The following is a 25,563-nucleotide window of genomic DNA, read 5'->3' on the forward strand; positions in this document are numbered from 1 at the left end:
AGGGAGGTGTACTCCCACCGCTGCTGTGGCTACTTGTGATAAACAACATTTTGGCGGAATTCGACAATCAGGGCATCAAGGTTGTCGCATACGCGGATGATGTGGTTATATTGATAACTGGCAAATTCTTGCCACAATCTCTGAGCTTATCAAAGCTGTCCCGTTGGACCACCGCAAATGGCCTTGGTGTAAATCCAACGAAAACAGAACTGGTATTGTTCACCAGAAAGCGTAAGCTCGGCGATTTCGTGCCACCAACATTGGATGGAGTGCAATTACATCTATCTCCTGAGGCCAAATACCTAGGTACAATTCTGGATTCACAATTTAGATGGAAGAGGAACGTTGAGGAACGGACGAAGAGAGGTAGGATTGCACGCTATTTATCTAAGAATTCGATTGGGAAAAGCTGGGGATTAAATCCAGCTATTATACACTGGCTGTATAATACTGTAGTGAGACCCATCTTATCCTACGGATGCCTTGTCTGGTGGCACGCGCTTCGACATAAATCGAACTCCGGCAACATGGACAGGGTACAGAGCGCAGCCTCGATCCTGATAACTGGAGCTTTTAGAAATACACCGCAAGCAGCTCTAAATACGCATCAAAGGTCAAGCAGCACGTAGCGCCCTAAGGCTACATGAATTGAAACGTTGGCGTGACAGCACCTATGGACATGCACGCATTCTTCGGGAGCTAAGACAAAACCTTAGCTTAAATCTGCAGGGGAAATTCAGCGACTATTTATCACCAGTGCAAAGATTTGAAGATATTGAGGTCGTTATCCCTAGTAGAGATGACTGGATCAGTTGTAACCCTCCTCTGGACGGTCTGGATTTCTACACAGACGGTTCCAAGATGGGAGAAGGTATCGGAGCTGGCGTCTACTGCGAAAAGCTTTGTCTCGAATACTCATACAGGATGAACAGCGACTGTAGTGTTTTCCAAGCTGAAATCTTCGCGATCAAGATGGCTGTAGAGTTGATAAAAAGTCTGGATGCAGAAATCTTTGAACCGGTGACTATCTTCGTTGTTAGTCAGCCGGCTCTTAAAGCCATGAAATCCTCCAACATCAAGTCTGAGGCCGTTCTTGAGTGTAGAACTGCTTTGGTGAACCTCACAAACCCTGTCCGACTCTGCTGGGTACCGGGACACTGTGACATTATAGGAAACGAGAAGGCAGATGAACTGGCAAGACATGGATTCCAATCAACAAGTCTAGAAATCACTGATTCTATCAAACCACCCATATGTCCTTTTTCGGAGAGTGGAGACGTTCTTTGAAGAACGAGCCAAGGAACTATGACCTAATGAATCAAGGTGCAACGTGTCAAGGGCCATTTGGCCGACTCTATCAACAAACAGAACAACTTCACTTTAAATTTGAGCAAATCAGAAATCAGGGTATTGACGGGGGTCATTACCGGTCATTGCAACATCCGAGCTTTTATCGGCAAATGGCAGGATGATGGCGTGGGTTATTGCAGGCTCTATGAAGATGAGGAGGAAACGGAAACTATTGAGCATATTTTATGTCGCTGCCCGATGTTAACTCGAAAGCGATATAGATTAACAGGAGTATGCTTTCCTCCAAACTTAACCTTCTACTCAAACATGGAACCAACAATCATCACTAACATTATCAAAAATTTGAATTGGCTGGGAAGGCGCAACCCATAAGCGTAACTACTTCTCCGGCAGTTTTCTAACCATCACGAAATAAAACCATCCTCCTTTCTTTATTACATTTTCATCTTGAATAATCCATTTATTATTACTTTCCCAACTCCACCCTCTTTTTTTTTGTTTCTCTTCTTTTGTCTTTTCAGGTACTTCTGAACTTCTTTTTCTGATTTATGGATGATCACAATGGACCGAAAGGTCTCCGAGTGGCGTAGTCAATATGTTGGCTACACATCCCCTAACCTAACCTAAACCTATGGTCCATCTTCGAACTTGATATAAGTTTGGACAAAATATTACTAGGTGTATAATGTTTGGGCCAACTTGGTTGATCCGTTCGAGAGTTATCGGGTGCACCAGCCAGACACACACTGACAGGGCAAAATTGACTCAGAATTGTCTGAAATAGATTTCGTCCAAACGAACTTCTGATCAAAAACTTTTATTTCGATTAAGTACAGTTCTGAACGTATCAGAATGTATAACCTAGCGCCAAGCCTGAGGGTCGAAAAGCTTAATAGAAGTCAAGGTAGATAGATAGATAGTTATTCATTTGCCTTGGTAGAAGTGTTTGGTATACGATTACCTTAAAAAATATTGCAGAGTAGTGATACACAGAACATATTTCACACATAATACTTACGTTACTTTTGTTTTGCAAACATTCAAATCTTTTCGATTGTCCTGATCGAAAAGTAATTCTGTTCGCGCATACGCCAAGACAATGAGGCAGCTACTGTAGAACAGTAAAATGCGTGTATGCGCCATAATTGTGCGGCAGTGTATCGTGTGTATTACGAACAAAAAAACGTCGTTCAAATGACAATTAGAAATATATGGCAAATGCTATAAAAAAGATGAACGCCAAAAGAAATCTGTAAAGAAAAAAAACATCTTAAATTATTAAAAAAGAAACACAATAAGAAGAGTTGCAAAACCTACTTTCACTTGATGATCACTATTTGTTGATGATGGCATGTAATTTGTACATATTTTAGTTAGTTCAACCCCCGCTTTCCGGCGGTTCCGGTTGCCAGCACCTTTAATATATGTATTTTCTTTTGTTTAACGTCCAATTTTTTCAATCTGTGTTATGCCGCCTATGCGATGTAATTATTTGTGTTTAACACATAAATCGCTCGCAAATTGCTGTAGTTGACGAATGATGTTAATAGATGGATGATGATTCAGTAACGTTGTTGCTACTTATGTATCCCAAGCGTTTTTGTCCCACGACGCCACCGCCGCCGAGGCTGCTGCTATAGTTGTTATTTTCAATTCCACCGAGACTTGCTTTGTAATGGGATTTAAACTCCCTTGTCGGGCTTTGTTTGCTGGTTTCGTTTATGCTTGCTTTTTTTACTGGAATGTTGATTATTTATAATTTTTTCTTGTGTATTCTGGTTGTTGTTCTTGCTATTTTATTATGATGATTGTTGTTGTAGTTAGTTTATCCGCTTAATTTTATCTCGTCTACTACTATGTCAGCACCCAACAAACTGCATTCAACTACTGTTACTCTGGTTTCTGCTTCTCAGCTTTGTAAACATTCTATCCACATGTGGAAGCCAATCATAATCCCACCAGCAATCTATCTTATAGCTGTGCTATTTTTTTTTCATTCAAGATATCACAAAGACGTACGAAAAATCTGCAAAGAAACAAATCAGAGAAACGTTAAATTGAATTATTTTTCTGAAGAACAAAATTATTTGTATATGTACATACATACATATGTATGTATGTATGTGTTTTTGTTTATTTTGAAATTATTTATTTATTTACTTTGCAATTGAAACCAAGTTTCGATTTAATTATGGATTTTTACTCATTTGCACTTTTTAATCCTGACAAAGCTTAGCAGTTTCACCAATAAAAAATAAAATTATTATTTGTAAAAAAATATAATAAATAAAAAGAAACTTTATTATATTTTATTTAAAAGAATTTTTACACGTGTAACAAAGCCTACGGACCAATAAATGAAAATACACTATGCATGATGCAGTGATGTTTATGTTTTTGCCAAGAAGTCCGCCACAAAACATTCGAATTTAAATCAGCTGATCAAACTTGCATATTCTTACAAGAACAATTTTCCTTGCAAAAGCTTGTGAACAAAACTCTCCAATATTCTCTCACAATTGTCTCCAAATTCTATCTTTGCAAGTTTGTTATCGAACAGCATTATGTAAAAGTTTGTGCAAATTTGCACATAACTTTGGGGTATCGTACAGACCTATTATCGACTCCAACTAAAGGGTGCATTGTTCAATGAAATGCAATTACACTTTAAATACAACAAGGAAGAAAAGAATCGGTTGACTTTGTTCACAATTAAGTACCTACCATGGCAGAACTACCAGGTAGTGGTATCACACCAGCTGATCGAAAATGAAAAGTCAAATCCCTTTATAAAAAATATTTTTGTTGTAATTTCCCTAACAACATAAAGAAAGTTTTGACCATGGTGTAAGAAAGAAGGTGATACAATAATACCAACTGATGTCTTCATTTGCTGTCAAAACATATTTTTAATCAAAAATAAATAACAAATATTTCGCTTCTATAAAAAATATCTATGTACAACATCTTTGTTTAAGCTTCGCGAATAATATTTTAACGTTTCCTTCTAACTTTTGTGGATATTTCGCGCAAAAAAATTTGACAGCAAATGAAGACTACAACCTAACGTCAACTATTGGATCACCTTGTTAAATTCGCCTTGGTTTTGACATAACATATCCAAAATTTTACGATGCCACTACCTGGGTAATTGTGCCATGGCACCTACTCTCTGCCTAGGCCTGTAAAAAAAACAATAATATGCGTGGTTCGCCGAAATGTGTGAAAATAAAAAGCATTGCACTGCGTTCAGAGGTTATGAAGTCGGGTGGTGTACTGATGCAGTTGAGGATGGGGATGGGATGGGAATCGTGGATATTTAAACACATATTTTATTCGACGATTTTTAAACATATTTTCTTTAAATCGTGGATTTTTAAAAATATTTTTTAATCGTGGATTTTTAAAAATATTTTTTAATCGTGGATTTTTAGAAATAGATACTTTTTGTAAATCGTGGATTTTTAAAAATACTTTTAAATCGTCGATTTTTTTTGTAAATCTTGGATTTTATTTTTTTTTAATGGATACTAATTTTTTTTGTAAGTGAATTTTGAAAAATTATCTTTAACAAATCGTGGATTTTAAAAAAAATATTTGTTAACAAAAAATAATTTTTAACATATCGTGGACATTTTAAAAAAATTTTTAATAAATCGTATTGTTTTAAAAATATTTTTTAAGAAATCGTAGATTTTTTAAATATATTTCTTAGCAAATCGTGGATTTTTTAAAAATATATATTTTTTTAAATCGTGGGGTTTAAAAATATTTTTTACAAATCGTGGATTTTTAAAAATACTTTTAAATCGTCGATTTTTAAAAATACTTTTTAATCGTCAATTTATAAAAATATTTTTTTTTTTTGTAAATCTTGGATTTTAATTTTTATACCCTATACCACAATGTGGAAAAGGGTATAATAAGTTTGTTTTCCCAAAAATTCATGTAACGCCGCGAAATATTCGTCGTAGACCCCTCATGTGGTATACCAAACTTCATATCTCGACGAGATAAAGCGATTTAGCGATGTGTGTCCGTCCGTCCGTCCGTCCGTCTGTCCGTCCATTAAAAATTGTAATCAAGCTAGAGGCCGCAATTATGGACCGATTGTCACGAAATTTAGTATGGAGGTCGGGTTTGGACCAGAATAGAACTGATTAGTTTTTGGCGATGATCGTGAAATGTTAAAGGGATGAAATGGACCAAAAACAAAATTTTTGCTCGATTTTGTAGCCGCTCTGTAGGTCGCAATAATAGTCCGATCGGCGCGAAATTTTAAACGTAGTTTTGGTTTGAGATGAAGAAGTAGCGTGCAAGTCAACGGTATGATCGGATAATATTTAGCGGGTTAAATTGATCAAAACTTTTGTGTGAAAATTGGTAAAATTTCTAATGCACATCTTATAACAGCTAGCCCGGAAAGCTAGTGCACAGGGATAGTGGTATAGGGTATCACATGGTCGGCCCCGTCCGACTATAGTCTGTTCTTACTTGTTTTTTAATGGATACTAATTTTTTTGTAAGTGAATTTTGAAAAATTATCTTTAACAAATCGTGGATTTAAAAAAAATATTTGTTAACAAAAAATATTTTTTAACATATCGTGGACATTTTAAAAAAAATTTTAATAAATCGTATTGTTTTAAAAATATTTTTTAACAAATCGTAGATTTTTTAAATATATTTCTTAGCAAATCGTGGATTTTTTAAAAATATATTTTTTTTAAATCGTGGGGCTTAAAAATATTTTTTACAAATCGTGTATTTTTTAAAAATATTTTTTAAACAAATGGTGGATTTAAAAAAATATTTGTTAACAAAAAATATTTTTTAACATATCGTGGATTCTTTTAAAAATATTTTTTAACAAATCGTAGAGTTTCTAAACATATTTTTTAACAAATCGTGAATTTTTTTACGTATATTTCTTAGCAAATCGTGGATTATTTAAAAATATTTTTTTACAAATCGTGGATGTTTTAAAAATATTTTTAACAAATTTTTTTTTAACAAATCGTGGATAATATAAAATATTTTTTACCAAATCGTGGATAATATAAAAATATTTTTTTACCAAATCGTGGATAATTTAAAAATATTTTTAACAAATCGTGGATTTTTTAAAAGTATTTTTTAACAAATCGTAAATTTTTAAAAATATTTTTTAACAAATCGGTTTTTTTTTAATTTTTTTCAACAAATCGTGGATTTTCTATATATATATTTTTTAGCAAATCGTTAATTTTTTAAATATATTTTTTAACAAATCGTGAATTTTTTTGAAAATATTTTTTACCAAATCGTGGATTTTTTTAAAAATATTTTTAACAAATCGTGGATTTTTTAAAAATATTTTTAACAAATCGTGGATTTTTTAAAAATGTTTTACATATCGTGGATTTTTTAAAAATGTTTTTACATATCGTGGATTTTTTAAAAATATTTTTACATATCGTGGATTTTTTAAAAATATTTTTACATATTGTGGATTTCTTAAAAATATTTTTACATATCGTGGATTTTTTAAAAATATTTTTACATTTTTTTAAAAATATTTTTACATATCGTGGATTTTTTAAAAATATTTTTACATATCGTGGATTTTTTAAAAATATTTTTACATATCGTGGATTTTTTAAAAATATTTTTACATATCGTGGATTTTTTAAAATAATTTTTACAAATCGTGGATTTTTTAAAAATATTTTAAGCAAATCGTGGATTTTTTAAAAATATTTTAAACAAATCTTGGATTTTTTAAATATATTTTAAACAAATCGTGGATTTTTTAAAAATATTTTAAACAAATCGTGGATTTTTTAAAAATATTTTAAACAAATCTTGGATTTTTTTAAAAATATTTTAAACAAATCGTGGATTTTTTAAAATATTTTAAACAAATCTTGGATTTTTTAAAAATATTTTAAACAAATCGTGGATTTTTTAAAAATATTTTTTAAAAGTCGTGGATTTTTTAAAAATATTTTAAACAAATCGTGGATTTTTTAAAAATATTTTTAACAAATCGTGGATTTTTTAAAAATATTTTTAACAAATCGTGGATTTTTTAAAAATATTTTTACATATCGTGGATTTTTTTTTTAATTTTTTTTTACAAAAATCGTTGATTTTTTGTTAATTTTTTTCAACAAATCGTTGATTTTTTGTTAATTTTTTTCAACAAATCGTGGATTTTTTAAAAATATTTTTCAACAAATCGTTGATTTTTTTTTAAATTTTTTTTCAACAAAACATTGATTTTTTGTTAAATTTTTTCAACAAATCGTGGATTTTTTAAAAATATTCTTTAACAAATCTTAGGTTTTTTAGAAATATTTTTTGTAATTTGTCGAGAATAAAATCTGGCCATCCATTCTTTTCACTCTTTCCAAACATATAAGATATAAGAGCTGATCGGGAAAGAGCGAATTTTAACATATTTTCTATCTCCTCTGAGACTCTCATTCAAACAATGCTGTGGTGATGCAATGCATATGAAGATGGATGTGACAAGCTCTTTCCTAAAATCTTGGTGGGAATTACCTCGAACAAGGTGCAAAATTAAAAATCTCTTTGATATTCCCATGAAGACCATCCGCGCTTAAGCGAAAATGTTGAACCTTTGTGAGGAAAGTAACCGCAGGCAGGACCTCAGTTACGTTTGGAGACGTTACGCTGATTGATCCGAAGAGGTGTGCAAGTTATTTTAGTCGACAGTTTGTCGGGCACAATTGGAGTAATTGTCAAAGAGAAGAGTACAACGTCGCATAAGATCTCTTCCTGTCGAGGATGAACCACCACAATTTATAATAGATGATGTTGCGAATGTCATCAGGAACGCTTAATCATTCAAAGCGTTGGGTCCTGATGGAATCTCAATGGTAATGCTTAAACAGCTGGATGCGCCGGGAGAAAAGTATCTTACTAAAGTTCTCAACTTGTCGCTAGCCACCCTCATTGTGATGATGGCAGCAAAGGTGAATCGCACAGACCGATTTTACTTTTGTCGCCCGTACCTAAGACCCTTGAGGCCCTCCAGCGTCAAAAATAGCTACCCAGTTGCTGATCATCAGCATGGATTCCGTAAGCAGCACGACAACAGTGCTGCTCATCATCTCCACACATATTAGTAGAGGACTTAAACAGAGTAAGTCGTGTGATAGAAGAGTGATTGTCGCGCTTGACTTATCAAAAACTTTTGATACTGTTTAGCACTCCACACTGTTTAAGAATATCGAACAGACAACCCTCCGGCCAAGTTTGAAACGTCAGTCAAGTTAATTATATGCGGTTTGACAGGGGAAGAGAAGAGTACTAGCCAGAAAAGTGAATCGTACAGGCCGATTTTGCTTTTGTCGCCCGTAGCAAAGACCCTTGAGGCCTTAGTCCTCCCAGCGTCAGAAATAGCTATCCAGTTTTCGATCATCAGCATTGTTAGGGACACATCCCACAATAACAATATGGCATCGCATATTGCAACACTAGTGGAGTGGCATCACGTATTACAACACTGTCAATATGGCAACACTCTTATTCAACCGCCACTTCATTCTCAGTAATCACTCTCAGTAGTCTTGTAATTTCATAATATTTTCTAAGTTAGTAGCTGTGAACGCTCATCATCCAATAAATCATTTAAACCTTTAGTACTATTAAATATTGTCTTTTATTTAACAACAATTAAAGTAAAACAAGCATGGATTCTGAAAGCATCACATCACGACAACAGCTCTGCAAGCCATCTCCACAGAAATGTAGGAACAAGGTCCTCAAGTCTCTAACCGGCAGCACTTAAGGTGCAGATAAAGAAACCTTGTTGACCACATATAACGCGATAAGTAGGTCTGTGGAGCTATGGAGTTTGGTCCGCAAATGTAAGGCAACGTGATGGTAAGATATTCAAACTTGTCAGAATGTCGCCCTGACACGCACTCGGGTGTTATGTTAGAGCCATCATAATCACCATATAGTGGATAGGACCCCAACACCCATGCAGGACAAGATCTACATGATCTAGAAATAGAAAATTGGAAAATTTGTTTAAGGCCCGCAATAAAGCAAAATCAGTTGTCCGTAAGGCAAAAAGACCAGTCCATTCCATGCTATTTGATAGTGCAAGAAATAGTAAAGAATTTTGGAGATTACTAAAGTCTAATGGCGTATCTGTCTGCTGATAAATGTTATGATTGCGATGTGAGCGATGTAACAAAAAGATTTTCTCCTCGTAAGCCGTTCCGCCACCGAATCCATAATTATATTTTTTGTTATAAACGATTCGAAGGTTTTAAAAACGCACGTACCGAACAAATATTTTTTTAAAATGTTTTTATTTCCATTTTTTGACATTTCTTTTTCTCATTCTTCGCTATTGTTTACATTGTGCAACCAGCGTTGCCATATTTTCGTTTATTTTGCTAAAGCGTTGCCATATTTTCAGTTTATTTTGCGAAAGCGTTTGCGCTTGTGTACTCTTAACGCATTTAACTTTCGCATCATATTTGCTTTCGCCCCCAAGAGTAGTTTTAGTTCAACTACGCTCGGGATAGTGCAGTCGTCTAAATTCCTATAGAGCAAGGATTGATGACACCATCCAAAACATCTGTCCAGAACGCGGCACATGCCCGCACGACACACTGCACCTTTTCAACTGGCATGCCAAACCTACTCAACTAACTCCAGTAGATCGAAGTAGCCGCATTCCCAGAACTGAAGATAGACCCTGATTAAATATAAGAATGAAGAATGATATTTACCTTGCGATTCAAATCGGCACTTACCACATTATAAAACAGCCCTACGCATTCAAAATTATACCAAGCCTCTCTGTACAGGTTAGTATCAAAAGAGTTTTCATCCTTCGTGTAATCTTTTCAACATCCTGCAGGTAATTGCAGTGTTTCCTGATGATAATATGCAGATAATAAAGCAACATACATAGTCTCCAATTTTATAAACGTTTTATTCTCACAAATGCCTCCTTAAAAATATAACACAAAATCGAATCACTAAGTTAAGAACTTATGAATATCGCTACAAAATAAGTCATAAAAATAAGTAAATACAATTTTTTTTTCATATGAACTAGAAAATATAAATGCACATAAACGAAGTCTTTTAAAGAAAATGACATTTTAAAACTTTTTTCTCCATATATGACGACGACGATCTGATCAATTGCCGTTTTTCAATTTCAATGTGGCAAATTCATTGCTTAATATTTTCATTATATCAGCATGTTTGGCATCATCACGTTTGTATTTCTTGTAATTGTCCTTGACAAATTTAGCAAATCCAGTTGGTTCTCTGACAGGTGTCGGTATAATATTGCCTTCCTTGTCTTTTTTGTTGAGAAAGATTTCAATGGCACCGTGGCAATAGGAACAGCGTATATTTTCAACTTTTTTTGATTTTGAATGGGCATGAGATCTGAAAGAAAAATTTTATATAAATATTCCAATTCGCTTATATAAATGGTTGGTTTCAGCTTACTTTGCTCCACACAGTGTACATTTGTAGGTATATTTATATTCTATATCATACTGATGGCATACACCAATTTTGGGTATTTCCGGAAATGTGGCATTCGCTTTTTGTGCCCACATCTTCCATGTACGCCCGTGACCACCCTCACCATTAAATATCCAGGTGGCGGCATGACACAATTCGTGAATGAGAGTGCAACGCAAACGATCGGCACTGGTTAGAACCTTTTCACTCAGCTCTATGACACAGGAGCGTACACCAAGCCTGAAAAAGATACATTTCAAATAGGCGATTGAGTATAATTTCCATTTCAATAATGCAATTCTAAAACTGCCTTACTTTTTCTTATTCAAACATCGACCAGCAGTGTTTGAAAGCTTCTTATTCCATGTCAAGGGAACATCAAGTTTATTCCCAAACAACTGTTTATTGTACATTTCATAGAGAATATTGGCCAAATCTTCTTTCTTTTTGCCATAACTTTCACGATAAATCAGGGCATCCGGATGGCAAAATGCCTTGCTAACGGTAACTAGAACCAAAGAAGAAAATTAATATCAAACTGGGCATTTTCACAACCTTTGTTCCACCTACCATCTAGGGATTTCAAAAAACTATATTTATAATCTGGTGTTGGGCAAAGATCATCCAACTTTTTGGGATCTCCCTTTCGACCTGTGGTGGGAGTTTGCGGCTTTATTTTATTATTTGATTTAGTTTTCGAATTGGGCGTCTCGTTCACCTTCTCCCTGAGTGGCGTCGTCGCAGCACTAGCCTTTTTCGGTGATGGTGTCAATTTAAATATGGGTTTCCCTGCCTTAACGGACTCCAGTTGTTTATTGTAAATATCCAACTTTTTGGGTCTTCCTTTGGCATCAAATGGACACGTTGCATTATCTAGTATTATACTTTCCGATTCTTCAACCAATATTTTCTTATTTTCTTTTTCGACAATTTCGGGTAGGGCAACATCATCGCCCTCCAAATCATGGCCAAACATGGGAGTAAATAATTTACGTTTGGTTTTAGTAGACTTTGCTGATGAGGGCAATTTTGGTTTGTCTTCGTGACGGCAAGTCTTGAGAATGTCATTTAAACGTGAAGCAAATGTGGCATCATGATTTGCTGGCGGACTTTCGGGTACATCTTCCATGATGGAAACTTCCTCTTTAGACAAATCCAAATAGACCAATTGATCATCGGAATGTTTGGCATTTTTCTGGGTTTTAGTAGTTTTGGTGTTGTTATTGTTGTTATTATTTCTTTTGTTTCTGCGGGTTTTAGGTTCAAAGTCACTATCCGAATTCGACTCATCATCATCATCCTGTTTCCAGGATTCGCTTGATTTGCCGTCATCGCTATCTTCATTGGTGGAACTCTGATGTTTACGTGTGGTTTTCTTGTTTGCAGTTGGCGGCTTTTTGTTGGTAACATTTCTCTTGGCCTTTGTGGGTGACAGTTCGCCATCACTAGCTGCCTCACTTACTTTTCCCGACTCTTCGCCATTAGATGAAGTTTCTTGCATACGAGCGTTTTTCTTACTTGTTGATTTACTATTGCCTTTATCCTTTTTGTTGGTCGCATTTCTCTTCGATTTATCCTTGGGCTTGACAGGAGATAGCTCAAAATCACTATCCTCTTCTGCGACATCACTTGCCTTCCATGATTCATCATCGGATTTGTCAGCATCATCATCATCTGAGGCATTATTACCTTCCGATTCGGAATCTGTATCATCTATTAGCTGACGCCATCTTTCATTTTGTGATCGTATTTGATTTGCTGACAACTTGGCCATGGCAGGAGTTCTTGGAGGTGGTTTTCTCAACTCTGTTTGGGGAGCTTTAAAGACATTGTCACGTTCGTTGTGAGTTTTCAATGCGTTTTTGGCACGATCTACATTCCTTGGCTCAGTATGGCAGCTACTCGTGGCTGCCTTTTTTGATTTTGTTTTCGGTGTTACCAACCGCGTTGAATCCAAATTTGTTTTGACAATATTTTTGCGAACTTCAAATAAATGCATATGTTTTGTGAGAAAATTGTTATACAAGTTTATAGAACATTTGACAAATGCATTTTAAATCCGTTTTCAGAATATAAAATAAAAACAAGTAAAAGGACCTTCGGTTGATTGCCAGACCACTGGGAAACGAGAACCCAGATCTATAAACGGTAGCCACCAAAGGCATCAATAAACGTGGATGTTTTAAAAATTTTTGGGAGCCACCAAAGGCATCAATAAACGTGGATTTTTTAAAAATTTTTGGGAGCCACCAAAACATCAATTAACCTGGATTTTTTAAACATTTTTGGGAGCCACCAAAGGCATGAATACATTTGGATTTTTTAAACGTTTTTGGAAGCCACCAAAGGTATTAATAAATGTGGATTTTTTGAACATTTTTGGGAGCCACCAAAGGCATCAATAAACGGGGATTTTTTTTAAAAATTTTTGGGAGCCACCAAAGACTTTAATAAACGTGGATTTTTTAAAAAAATTTGGGAGCCACCAAAGGCATCAATAAACGTGGATTTTTTGAACATTTTTGGGAGCCACCAAAGGCATGAATAAATTTGTATTTTTTAAACGTTTTTGGAAGCCACCAAAGGTATTAATAAATGTGGATTTTTTGAACATTTTTGGGAGCCACCAAAGGCATCAATAAACGTGAATTTTTAAACATTTTTGGAAGCCACCAAAGGCATCAATAAACGTGGATTTTTTAAAAAAATTTTGGGAGCCACCAAAACATCAATTAACCTGGATTTTTTAAACATTTTTGGGAGCCAACAAAAGCATGAATAAATTTGGATTTTTTTTTTTGGAAGCCACCAAAGGTATTAATAAATGTGGATTTTTTGAACATTTTTGGGAGCCACCAAAGGCATCAATAAACGTGAATTTTTAAACATTTTTGGGAGCCACCAAAGACATAAATAAACGTGGAATTTTGAACATTTTTGGGAGCCACCAAAGGCATCAATAAACGTGGACTTTTTAAAAAAATTTGGGATCCACCAAAGGCATCAATAAACGTGGATTTTTAAAAATTTTTGTGAGCCACCAAAGGCTCCCATTTTTAAACATTTTTGGGAGCCACCAAAGGCATCATTAAACGTGGATTATTTTAAGCATTTTTGGGGCCACTAAAGGCATCAATAAACGTGGATTTTTTAAGCATTTTTGGAGCCACCAAAGGCATCAATAAACGTGGATTTTTTTAAGCATTTTTGGAGCCACCAAAGGCATCAATGAACGTGGATTTTTTAAATATTTTTGGGAGCCACCAAAGGCTTCGATTAACGTGGATTTCTTTAAACATTTTTGGGAGCCACCAAAGGAATCAATAAACGTGAATTTTTTAAACATTTTTGGGAGCCACCAAATGCATCAATAAAAGTGGATTTTTTAAAAATTTTTGGGAGCCACCAAAGGCATCCGTAAACGTGGATTTTTTAAACATATTTGGGAGCCACCAAAGGCATGAATAAATTTGTATTTTTTAAACGTTTTTGGAAGCCACCAAAGGCATCAATAAACGTGAATTTTTTGAACATTTTTGGGAGCCACCAAAAGCATCAATAAACGTGGATTTTTTAAACATTTTTCGGAGCCACCAAAGGCATCAATAAACGTGGATTTTTTAAACATTTTTGGGAGCCACCAAAGACATCAATGAACGTGGATTTTTTAAATATTTTTGGGAGCCACCAAAGGCTTCGATTAACGTGGATTTCTTTAAACATTTTTGGGAGCCACCAAAGGAATCAATAAACGTGAATTTTTTAAACATTTTTGGGAGCCACCAAATGCATCAATAAAAGTGGATTTTTTAAAAATTTTTGGGAGCCACCAAAGGCATCCCTAAACGTGGATTTTTTAAACATATTTGGGAGCCACCAAAGGCATCAATAAACGTGGATTTTTTAAACATTTTTAGGAGCAACCAAAGGCATCAATAAACGTGGATTTTTTAAATATTTTTGGGAGCCACCAAAAGCATGAATAAACTTGGATTTTTTAAACATTTTTGGGAGCCACCAAAGGCATCAATAAATGTGGATTTTTTAAACATTTTTGGGAGCCACCAAAGGCATCAATAAACGTGACTTTTTTAAATATTTTTGGGAGCCACCAAAGGCATCAATAAACGTGACTTTTTTAAATATTTTTGGGAGCCACCAAAGGCATTAATAAACTTGGATTTTTTAAACATATTTGGGAGCCACCAAAGGCATCAATAAATGTGGATTTTTAAACATTTTTGGGAGCCACAAAAGGCATCGATAAAGTGCATTTTTTAAACACTTTTGGGAGCCACCAAAGGCATCAATAAACGTGGATTTTCTAAACATTTCTGGGAGCCACAAAAAGCATCAAATGAAGTGGATTTTTTAAACATATTTGGCATCAATAAACGTGGATTTTTTAACCATTTTTGGAGCCACCAAAGGCATCAATAATCGTGGATTTTTTTAAGCATTTTTGGAGCCACCAAAGGCATCAATAAACGTGGATTTTTTAAGCATTTTTGGAGCCACCAAAGGCATCAATAAACGTGGATTTTTTAAGCATTTTTGGAGCCACAAAAGGCATCAATAAACGTGGATTTTTTAGGATTATGAGCAACCAAAGAAAAAAAATTGAATTTTTTAAGATTTTTATGAGGAACCAAAACCACAACGTTAAGGCTGGATCGATTCATCAACATTTGAAAACAAGAAATCCTGAGTATCTGACGTAATCACAGAACAGTCCAATATAATCTGAAAACGGATTTTAAATACTTATCAAACATTTTTTTTTTTACTTACAAATGCTGAAATCGCACAACGTGCTCTCATCAGTCACGCGAAGGCTGCTCATTTCCTTATCAACAACGGCAAGTTGTGGTTTTTCCTTAGTTTTTCGGGGTGGTGAGGACTTTTTGTTAACACTCGAATTTTTCATTGTTTTATCAGCACTATCCGATGTTCTTTTTAGAGTACGAATAACATCGGGGGTTTGCCATGAATTACCATAGAGTTTATTTAAAAGCTTTTGGGCAGCATCAACAAATTCTTCATCTTCTTCGACAATCATGCAAGAATCATCTAAATTATTTGGACTATCCGCTTTAGGTGAATCCTTGTTTTGGCCACCAATCTCTTTATTGGGAGTACGCTCCAAATGGTTTCCATTTTTAACGGGCGTTTTCCTAGATTGCCTAACAATAGTTTTATTGCTAGGTGTTGCTTCAGCTTTCTTTCTACCATTTGATGGTGTATCTTCCTGCTGTTCTCGCTGCTGACTATAAGCATCATCACTGTCAGTCTCTCTGCTTTGTTGAGGTTGTTCAGGTAATGATTCCATTGTACTACGTCTCTGTTTGTCAGAATAATCACCATCCTCACTACTGGGTTCTGTGGAATCAGTTACAGTGATTTGTATATTTATTTTAGCCGATATATTTATATTTGCCATGGACATTTGAATTTGTGACATTTGATCATCAGTGTCGGTCTCACTTTCGCTATAGATTTCGCTACTATCTTCGCCATTGTGTAGACTTGTTGAAAGTTTATTATTGTCATTCGATTGTGGACTTGTAGATGGTTGCGTTTGACTATTTTCTATTTCATCGTCAGTTTCTAAAATGGTAATGGAATGGTCAGGAGCAGATTTGTTTATGGGAGGAGATTCACTGATACAAGAATTAATCGAATTGTTAAATGATTTTTGTGGAGTTTTCATTTCTGGACTTGAGGGTATAAAAACGGAGGTATTGACTTCTGTATCTGCTTGCGCTAAATTCTTGTGTATATTTCTATTTTCAGAACTAGTGGTATCAGATAGCGAGGTATTTGCTTGCGTTTCATCTTCAGCCATATTTCTTGGAGAATGTGTTGAAACTTCTGTATTAACTTCCGTTTCATTGTGGGCCAAGCGTAAAGCATCATCTTTTCCTCTGGTGTCTACTTCATTTGAGGAAGTTGAATAATTCATTTGGGTATTATCTTCTGTTTCATCCAAAGCATAATTACGTGTACCGTAGGACTTTATGGGAGTCTTGTAAATTGGTTCAGGTATTTCTTCCGTCATATAAGTATTTTCTTCGGTATCAGCAGAAGCTAATCTTCTAGGCTGTTTACTAGAATTGTCATGAGGTTTCGGGGTTTTCAATTCATCGTCTGGAGAGGAGTATATTACACTATTTTCTTGTGTTTCAGCATTGGCAATTAACCGTGCCTTATTTTGTGGAGTTTTATCATCACATGGCGGTTGTGTAGGGCTAACTTGCAAATCTGTCATTACGGAATTGTCTTTTGTCTCGTCGTTTGCAAGTCTATGGACATTTTCTTCTTCCTCTTCTATCGATGTGTCTTTTCCTTCAGTTTCACCCAGATATGCTTTCAGCCTTTCCTGTTTCTCTTTGAGAGATTTCGTATTATAATCTTCATCATCATCTGCATCAGGTGTCACTGATTCTGTATCAGCTGTGGCTATTATTCTTGCCTTCGTGATTTTCTCCAATTCGCAGTGTTTTGAATTCTCTTCATATTCAAAATTATCCAAGGTAATATCACATCCATTTTCTTGTAAATTTCTCTGTTCCATGGAAACATCTTTTAAGAAAGCAGCCATACGTGCCATTTTATCAGGACTTAGACCAGCTAAATTTCCTCTTATGGTATTAATTGTGGACATGGCCATATCACTGGGATCTTCGGATTCCTTATTTTCTCCACTAACTGAACTATCAGAAATTGTAATGGCTTTATCTTCAGATGTAGTACCATCCTCTTCCTCCTCGTCTTCAGTCATTTCATATGATGTGCGTGTTTCACGATGTTCTATACGGGTTGTTGGTTCCACGGTAACAATTTCCTTTTTAAAAACTTTTGTTATGGGCACTTCAATAATATTGAGACGTGGCTCTACTCCCATACTAGATCTTTGACTTTCTGTGGATACCAACTGTGTTACCTCATTTAAGGGCTCCGATGAACTGCATGTTGAGGAAATGGATATTGTAGATATTGGTCGAGCAAGTAAATCTATAGTTGATATTTTCTGCGATAATTCATCAACGGCCACATCTAAATGTTGTGGCAATTCCACAGATTCATTATCTTCATCTGTCTCTAATTCCTTTTCTGCATCATCTTGTTCTGGCTCTTGGTAATCATCATCGTCTTCGGTAACATTTAATGGATCCATTGTCTCATATTGTTGTGGTAAATGGCTGGAATTCATTTCGTCACTTTGTTCCTTAGAAGATTCACTGCGCAGCAATGGATTCTTTGCAACAACTTCACGATCACTTTCTTGGGAAAGTTGTTCCAGTAAATTGCGGCTAGCACTTTGACGTTTCTCGCGCGATGTGATGTTACATGGATTTGGTTGAGCAAGAAGTTCTACTTCTTCATCATTGGGTTCTTTAATTTCTGGTTGTTGTTTCTTTTTGTTTGATGACAAAGTTAGTTTGGAAAAACCTAAAAATTATTTATTTATTAATGTTATTTGCTTTTATTCGTAACCACCACACTTACGTTCGCTAATGGGAACTTTTATCTTTGAAGGATCTATGGCTTGCAATAAGCGATATACAGGTTCTTCTTCCATCTTATTTTCCACATTTATCCTTTGCACTTTGTTTATTTATATTTCTTTTCTTTGGTCTTTTATTTATTTTCTTAACACGAAACACAAAAAATACGTAGCAATATGAGAAAAATTACACAAATTCACTTGGCGTCCAATTCAAATGATACCAACGGCGCTTTTAAAATGGCGATTCGCGATTCTTTCTCACAATGGTTCACTTTGGTGAATAAGAATGAGTAGTACAAAACAGATCAAACGATAAACGAAAATAACCAAAATAAAAATAACGGGAAGCAGGCGACGAATAAAACCCAAGTCGAATGGTTTGCAGAGTTGCGCCGTAAATATAAAGTTGAATGCCAACGCCGTTATCGTCGTGTGAGCTGTGTTTAATGAACACAGCTATACAGAGATTTATACAAATTGAACACAGCTCTCCTTTACAAAACAAAGAGAAACGGTTTATCACTTACTAAAAGAGGGGTTTGTGTTCCTAAATTACTGTTTAAGAAATGGAGTTACTTAAATAATTCGAAAATAAATAATTACCACAAATAAATATCACAATGGGTAAAGGGTTCATTCGCTGTTACCTCAGTAATGTTTGTGTTGCTCACAGAACAAAATGCGAAGGCAAAGGACCTCGACTGTCTCTCAGGGATAGGTACCAATATTTTATATGTACTTTCTTAAATTATTTATTAATAAAAATAAATTATCACTAGATTTTGATGAAAACCCTGTCGTCTAAATGGCGCCTGGGAAAGTGCATTTGGACTGCCACTTTTTACACTAAACAGCATCATTTATGCAGTTATGTAAGTTACGTTGAAAAAAGTTAATAATATTTAGCAAGTGCATTTTTGGTTACCGACTAATTACTCTAGGTTTATTTTTTTAAATGTCAAAATACTTTTAAAACAAAACAACTAACAGTTGTATTTTTTTAATAAAATCCAAAGAAACTAACCAAAAATCAGAAAAATGTCCGACTATCCGGAAGGTTTAAATATTCTATCTGTGTTGAATGATAATACAAATGAAACTGATGAGGTAATACCATGCTCAAGTCGTTCGCGCCATAGTCTTACAAGGAAAATGTAAGTTTGTAGGTATTCAAAATAGAAACAGTTATTAAACAATTTTCTCATTCTATTTCAAATCCAATAGATCTCAAAATTCCTTTGGCTGTTACAATGGCAATTATGAAGGTGATTACAGCATGTTTCAACAAATTCCCAAGAAGAACAAATTTCAAGTACAAAATTTAAATTTAACGCATGAAAGTGATAGTGAAAGCGAAGCTCTATTGCCAATATCAACGCATCGTGCATTAAATTCCCAAATAGTTACAAAATCGTCTCTCAATATTTTACAAGAAAATCGCCTATGGTGCCTGATACAATGTTATATGCTTAGTTACTTACCACCACAATTGGCGGAGCGTATAACCCATATTTTTGTAAAAATATTGGATAGTTTTAGACAAGGTCACCTAAGAACTTGCATTAGCTATCTTCTCAACGTATTTGTGTGCATTGGGAAATTTCTTAGAATAATCTCCATAAAATTCGGTTATATTGCGTTATGGAAAATTTATTTTCGTAACGCCACACGCCGAATTTTGTGGTGGATAATTTTAGTGAAATTTAATGATCTTTTATATTTTACTGCACTTTTATTTTCTGCACCAATATTGTTTATTTTGACCCTACTGGGTTTTACTCTGTCCTTATTTGCTAGCATCAAACAGTGTCTAGAGAAATTAAGAGTTTTTATAAGAATTCATATATTTTAGATGTTGAAATCCGGTGTTATTTATGGATAATATATTTTGGGAAAGAATTGTAAAATCTATGGCATTGTTTTATTTCAGAAGGTCGCGCAAGTCTTGAAATCGAATGAAACTTTTTAACGACTATATAGCTATGAGACTTACATGCATATGTTGCCACAAACATCCATGATGGGACAAGGGAGACTTTTCTTATGTCAATGAGTGCACCCAATTCATATTAGCTCAAATATATGGGCCCTACTTTTATAGCCGAGTACGAACAGTGAGTCTCAAGATACCACTAGCTATGAGAGAAGAAGTCAAATAATAATACTAACTTAAATAGGTGGATAGAAGGCCAATTTAGTAGAGTCTTTTAAGCGTCTTGGCCATTTGTGCTACTCCAATTGGCACCTAGTTTTACGTTTTTTTAGACATTTTTAGCCGAATTTTGTGGGGAAAAGAATTGTGTCTAAATTATGCCGACTAACTTTTGTTATTTTGTATCAAACGTACATATGTGTCTCATATGTATGTCTTCTTCCTTTTTCTACTTTTATCCCTGAAAATCATAGGATTTTCCGGAGTTTTTTCTTTCAATCCTATTTCATATATTAGTTCGTTATCTTAAACGAATTAACAATTAAAATCTCTGTTTTCATTTGGATATTTTTGGCATTTCCGTTTCTCTGATGATGTTCTTAAGTAAATTATAACGACCTGCGCCCGCCGCTGTGTGCCACTTGGAAGCTTACAAATGTAGTATTTGACTGCTGCAACTCAGTCTATGAGTACTTGAAAGCAAACATAAAAACAAAATTGGCCAGCCAGACAGAAAATATGTACGCGCTTTACAGTACCAGTCATACAATAAATTAATACGCTTTCCATTAGTAGTCAGAGAGTAGTCAGATTGAAATCTTCAATTCCACTCAACCAATTGTCGCACAAATACAAACATGCAAACTATACATGTTTTTATACAGTATCCATGATCGAAATTGGTACAGTAGAAATAGGGAAGAAAATTATGCCTTTGTTTTGCTTAGGGAGGCAATTTTCATGGCAAAATTAGGCGTAAGGGCATAACAGATTGATGGAGCTACTTTTCTTAAGAACAAATCCCTAATTTAAACAAAATAACTTTTAGAAGATCTCCGTAGATTTCTTCTAGAAGACCTCCGTAGGTGTCTTCTATTCTATAGAGGACCCCTAACGAGGTCTTCCATTCTAATAGAATTCCCCTATAGAATAGAAGACCTCTATAGAATTGAAGACCTTGTTAGGAGTCTTCTACATATATAATAGAAGTCCTCGGTTAGGGGTCTTCTATAGAAGAGAAGACCTCGTTAGGGGTCTTCTATAGAATATAACACCTCGTTAGAGGTCTTCTATAGAATAGAAGACCTCGTTAGGGGCCTTCTAAAGCATAAATACCTCGTTAGGGGTCTTCTATAAAATAGAAGACCTCGTTAGGGGTCTTCTATAGCATAGAAGTCCTCGTTAGGGGTTTTCTATAGCATAGAAGACCTCGTTAGGGGCCTTATATAGCATAGAAGACCTCGTTAGGGGCCTTCTATAGCATAGAAGATGTAGTTAGGGGTCTTCTATAGAATAGAAGGCCTCGTTAGGGGTCTTCTATAGAATAGAAGACCTCGTTAGGGGTCTTCTATAGAATAGAAGACCTCGTTAGGGGTCTTCTATAGAATAGAAGACCTCGTAAGGGGTCTTCTATAGAATAGAAGACCTCGTAAGGGGTCTTCTATAGAATAGAAGACCTCGTTTGGGATCTTCTATAGAATAGAAGGCCTCGTTAGGGTTCTTCTATAGAATAGAAGACCTCGTTAGGGGTCTTCTGTAGAATAGAAGACCTCGTTAGGGGTCTTCTATAGAACAAAATACCTCGTTAGGGGTCTTCTATAGAATAGAAGACCTCGTTAGGGGTCTTCTATAGAATAAAATACCTCGTTAGGGGTCTTCTATACAATAGAACACCTCGTTAGGGGTCTTCTATAGAATAGAAGACCACGTTAGGTGTTTTCTATAGAATAGAAGGCCTCGTTAGGGGTCTTCTATAGAATAGAAGACTTCGTCAGGGGTCTTCTATAGAATAGAAGACCTCGTTAGGGATCTTCTATAAAATAGAAGACCTCGTTAGGGGTCTTCTATAGAATAGAAGACCTCGTTAGGGGTCTTCTATAGAATGGAAGACCTCGTTAGGGATCTTCTATAAAATAGAAGACCACGACAGGGGTCTTCTGTAGAATAGAAGACCTCGTTAGGGGTATTCTATAGAATAGAAGACCTCGTTAGGGGTCTTCTATAGAATAGAAAACCTCGTTAGGGGTCTTCTATAGAATAGAAGATCTCGTTAGGGGTCTTCTATAGAATAGAAGAGCTCGTTAGGGGTCTTCTATAGAATGGAAGATCTCGTTAGGGGTCTTCTATAGAATGGAAGATCTCGTTAGGGGTCTTCTATAGAATAGAAGACCTCGTTAGGGGTATTCTGTAGCCTAGAAGACCTCCGTAGGTGTCTTCTATAGAATGGAATACGTCGTAAGGGGTCTTCTATAGAATAGAAGACCTCGTTAGGGGTCTTCTATGGAATAGAAGACCTCTTAAGTGGTCTTTTATGGAATAGAAGACCTCGTTAGGGGTCTCTTATGGAATAGAAGACCTCGATAGGGGTCTTCTATAGAATAGAAGACCTCGATAGGGGTCTTCTATAGAATAGAAGACCTCGTTAGGGGTCTTCTATAGAATAGAAGACCTCGTTAGGGGTCTTCTATAGAGTAGAAGACCTCTTTAGGGGTCTTCTATAGAATAGAAGACCTCTTTAGGGGTCTTCTATAGAGTAGAAGACCTCTTTAGGGGACCTGGTTAGGGGTCTTCTATAGCGTAGGAGACCTCGTTAGCGGTATTCTATAGAATAGAAGACCTCGTTAGGGGTCTTCTATAAAATAGAAGTCCTCGTTAGGGGTCTTCTATAGAATAGAAGTCCTCGTTAGGGGTCTTCTATAAAATAGAAGACCTCGTTAGGGGTCTTCTATAAAATAGAAGTCCTCGTTAGGGGTCTTCTATAGAATAGAAGTCCTAGTTAGGGGTCTTCTATAGAATAGAAGACCTCGTTAGGGTTCTTCTATAGAATAGAAGACCTCGTTAGGGAGTCTTGTATAGCATAGAAGTCCTCGTTAGGGGTCTTCTATAGCATAGAAGACCTCGTTAGGGATCTTCTATAAAATAGAAGACCACGAAAGGGGTCTTCTGTAGAATAGAAGACCTCGTTAGGGGTCTTCTATAGAATAGAAGACCTCGTTAGGGGTCTTCTATAGAATAGAAGACCTCCGTAGGTTTATTCTATAGAATGGAATACGTCGTAAGGGGTCTTCTATAGAATAGAAGACCTCGTTAGGGGTATTCTGTAGCCTAGAAGACCTCCGTAGGTGTCTTCTATAGAATGGAATACGTCGTAAGGGGTCTTCTATAGAATAGAAGACCTCGTTAGGGGTCTTCTATGGAATAGAAGACCTCTTAAGTGGTCTTTTATGGAATAGAAGACCTCTTAAGTGGTCTTTTATGGAATAGAAGACCTCGTTAGGGGTCTCTTATGGAATAGAAGACCTCGATAGGGGTTTTCTATAGAATTGAAGATCTTGTTAGGGGTTTTCTATAGAATAGAAGACCTCGTTAGGGGTCTTCTATAGAATAGAAGACCTCGTTAGGGGTCTTCTATAGAATAGAAGACCTCGTTAGGGGTCTTCTATAGAATAGAAGACCTTTTTAGGGGTCTTCTATAGAATAGAAGACCTCTTTAGGGATCTTCTATAAAATAGAAGACCACGACAGGGGTCTTCTGTAGAATAGAAGACCTCGTTAGGGGTATTCTATAGAATAGAAGACCTCGTTAGGGGTCTTCTATAGAATAGAAAACCTCGTTAGGGGTCTTCTATAGAATAGAAGACTTCGTCAGGGGTCTTCTATAGAATAGAAGACCTCGTTAGGGATCTTCTATAAAATAGAAGACCTCGTTAGGGGTCTTCTATAGAATAGAAGACCTCCGTAGGTGTCTTCTATAGAATGGAAGACCTCGTTAGGGATCTTCTATAAAATAGAAGACCACGACAGGGGTCTTCTGTAGAATAGAAGACCTCGTTAGGGGTATTCTATAGAATAGAAGACCTCGTTAGGGGTCTTCTATAGAATAGAAAACCTCGTTAGGGGTCTTCTATAGAATAGAAGATCTCGTTAGGGGTCTTCTATAGAATAGAAGAGCTCGTTAGGGGTCTTCTATAGAATGGAAGATCTCGTTAGGGGTCTTCTATAGAATAGAAGACCTCGTTAGGGGTATTCTGTAGCCTAGAAGACCTCCGTAGGTGTCTTCTATAGAATGGAATACGTCGTAAGGGGTCTTCTATAGAATAGAAGACCTCGTTAGGGGTCTTCTATGGAATAGAAGACCTCTTAAGTGGTCTTTTATGGAATAGAAGACCTCGTTAGGGGTCTCTTATGGAATAGAAGACCTCGATAGGGGTTTTCTATAGAATTGAAGATCTTGTTAGGGGTTTTCTATAGAATAGAAGACCTCGTTAGGGGTCTTCTATAGAATAGAAGACCTCGTTAGGGGTCTTCTATAGAATAGAAGACCTCGTTAGGGGTCTTCTATAGAATAGAAGACATCTTTAGGGGTCTTCTATAGAATAGAAGACCTCTTTAGGGGTCTTCTATAGAGTAGAAGACCTCTTTAGGGGACCTGGTTAGGGGTCTTCTATAGCGTAGGAGACCTCGTTAGCGGTATTCTATAGAATAGAAGACCTCGTTAGGGGTCTTCTATAAAATAGAAGACCTCGTTAGGGGTCTTCTATAAAATAGAAGTCCTCGTTAGGGGTCTTCTATAGAATAGAAGTCCTCGTTAGGGGTCTTCTATAAAATAGAAGACCTCGTTAGGGGTCTTCTATAAAATAGAAGTCCTCGTTAGGGGTCTTCTATAGAATAGAAGTCCTCGTTAGGGGTCTTCTATAGAATAGAAGACCTCGTTAGGGTTCTTCTATAGAATAGAAGACCTCGTTAGGGAGTCTTGTATAGCATAGAAGTCCTCGTTAGGGGTCTTCTATAGCATAGAAGACCTCGTTAGGGATCTTCTATAAAATAGAAGACCACGAAAGGGGTCTTCTGTAGAATAGAAGACCGCGTTAGGGGTCTTCTATAGAATAGAAGACCTCGTTAGGGGTCTTCTATAGAATAGAAGACCTCGTTAGGGGTCTTCTATAGAATAGAAGACCTCGTTAGGGGTCTTCTATAGAATAGAAGACCTCGTTAGGGGTCTTCTATAGAATAGAAGACCTCGTTAGGGGTCTTCTATAGAATAGAAGACCTCGTTAGGGGTCTTCTATAGAATAGAAGA

At 35.8% G+C, this 25,563-nt stretch overlaps 2 protein-coding genes and 1 long non-coding RNA gene across 25 annotated transcripts in view; 1 reads left to right on the forward strand and 2 right to left on the reverse strand.

Moving 5' to 3' along the window:
- The window catches only part of drpr (multiple EGF like domains draper), a 103,974-nt gene that overhangs the window by 24,323 nt on the left and 54,088 nt on the right, over window positions 1–25,563 (reverse strand). For all 23 annotated transcript variants that reach the window (XM_073984965.1, XM_073984977.1, XM_073984961.1 and 20 more), the window contains 2 exons: window positions 2,629–3,337; window positions 2,330–2,561 (listed from right to left, as the gene is read on the reverse strand). In XM_073984965.1, coding sequence (XP_073841066.1) covers window positions 2,330–2,454 — 125 coding nt within the window. In that variant the 5' untranslated portion in view covers window positions 2,455–2,561; window positions 2,629–3,337. The remainder of the gene's footprint in view (window positions 1–2,329; window positions 2,562–2,628; window positions 3,338–25,563) is intronic.
- Window positions 10,252–18,823, reverse strand: LOC141402874 (uncharacterized). The gene is made up of 6 exons (XM_073984959.1): window positions 18,331–18,823; window positions 15,613–18,273; window positions 11,392–12,804; window positions 11,137–11,329; window positions 10,804–11,061; window positions 10,252–10,740 (listed from the first exon to the last, which is right to left on the reverse strand). The coding sequence occupies exons 1-6, from the start codon at window positions 18,401–18,403 to the stop codon at window positions 10,485–10,487; spliced, it is 4,854 nt and encodes a 1,617-aa protein (XP_073841060.1). The 5' UTR covers window positions 18,404–18,823; the 3' UTR covers window positions 10,252–10,484.
- On the forward strand, window positions 19,349–19,742 carry LOC141402876 (uncharacterized). Its single transcript, XR_012412768.1, has 2 exons — window positions 19,349–19,485; window positions 19,556–19,742. It is a non-coding gene; the product is annotated as an uncharacterized lncRNA (long non-coding RNA).

Source organism: Musca autumnalis, unplaced genomic scaffold (genome assembly GCF_047663935.1).
Source record: "Musca autumnalis isolate F117 unplaced genomic scaffold, ASM4766393v1 scaffold_4, whole genome shotgun sequence".
NCBI classification, from domain to species: domain Eukaryota; kingdom Metazoa; phylum Arthropoda; class Insecta; order Diptera; family Muscidae; genus Musca; species Musca autumnalis.

Coding starts and splice junctions, on each gene's coding strand:
- LOC141402874 (XM_073984959.1), bottom strand. CDS start 18,403: ATGGAAGAAGAACCTGTATATCGCTTATTGCAAGCCATAGATCCTTCA. Junction 11,330..11,391: donor TTTTTTGAAATCCCTAGATG/GTAGGTGGAACA, acceptor CTTTGGTTCTAG/TTACCGTTAGCAAGGCATTT. Junction 10,741..10,803: donor TGTACACTGTGTGGAGCAAA/GTAAGCTGAAAC, acceptor TTTTTCTTTCAG/ATCTCATGCCCATTCAAAAT.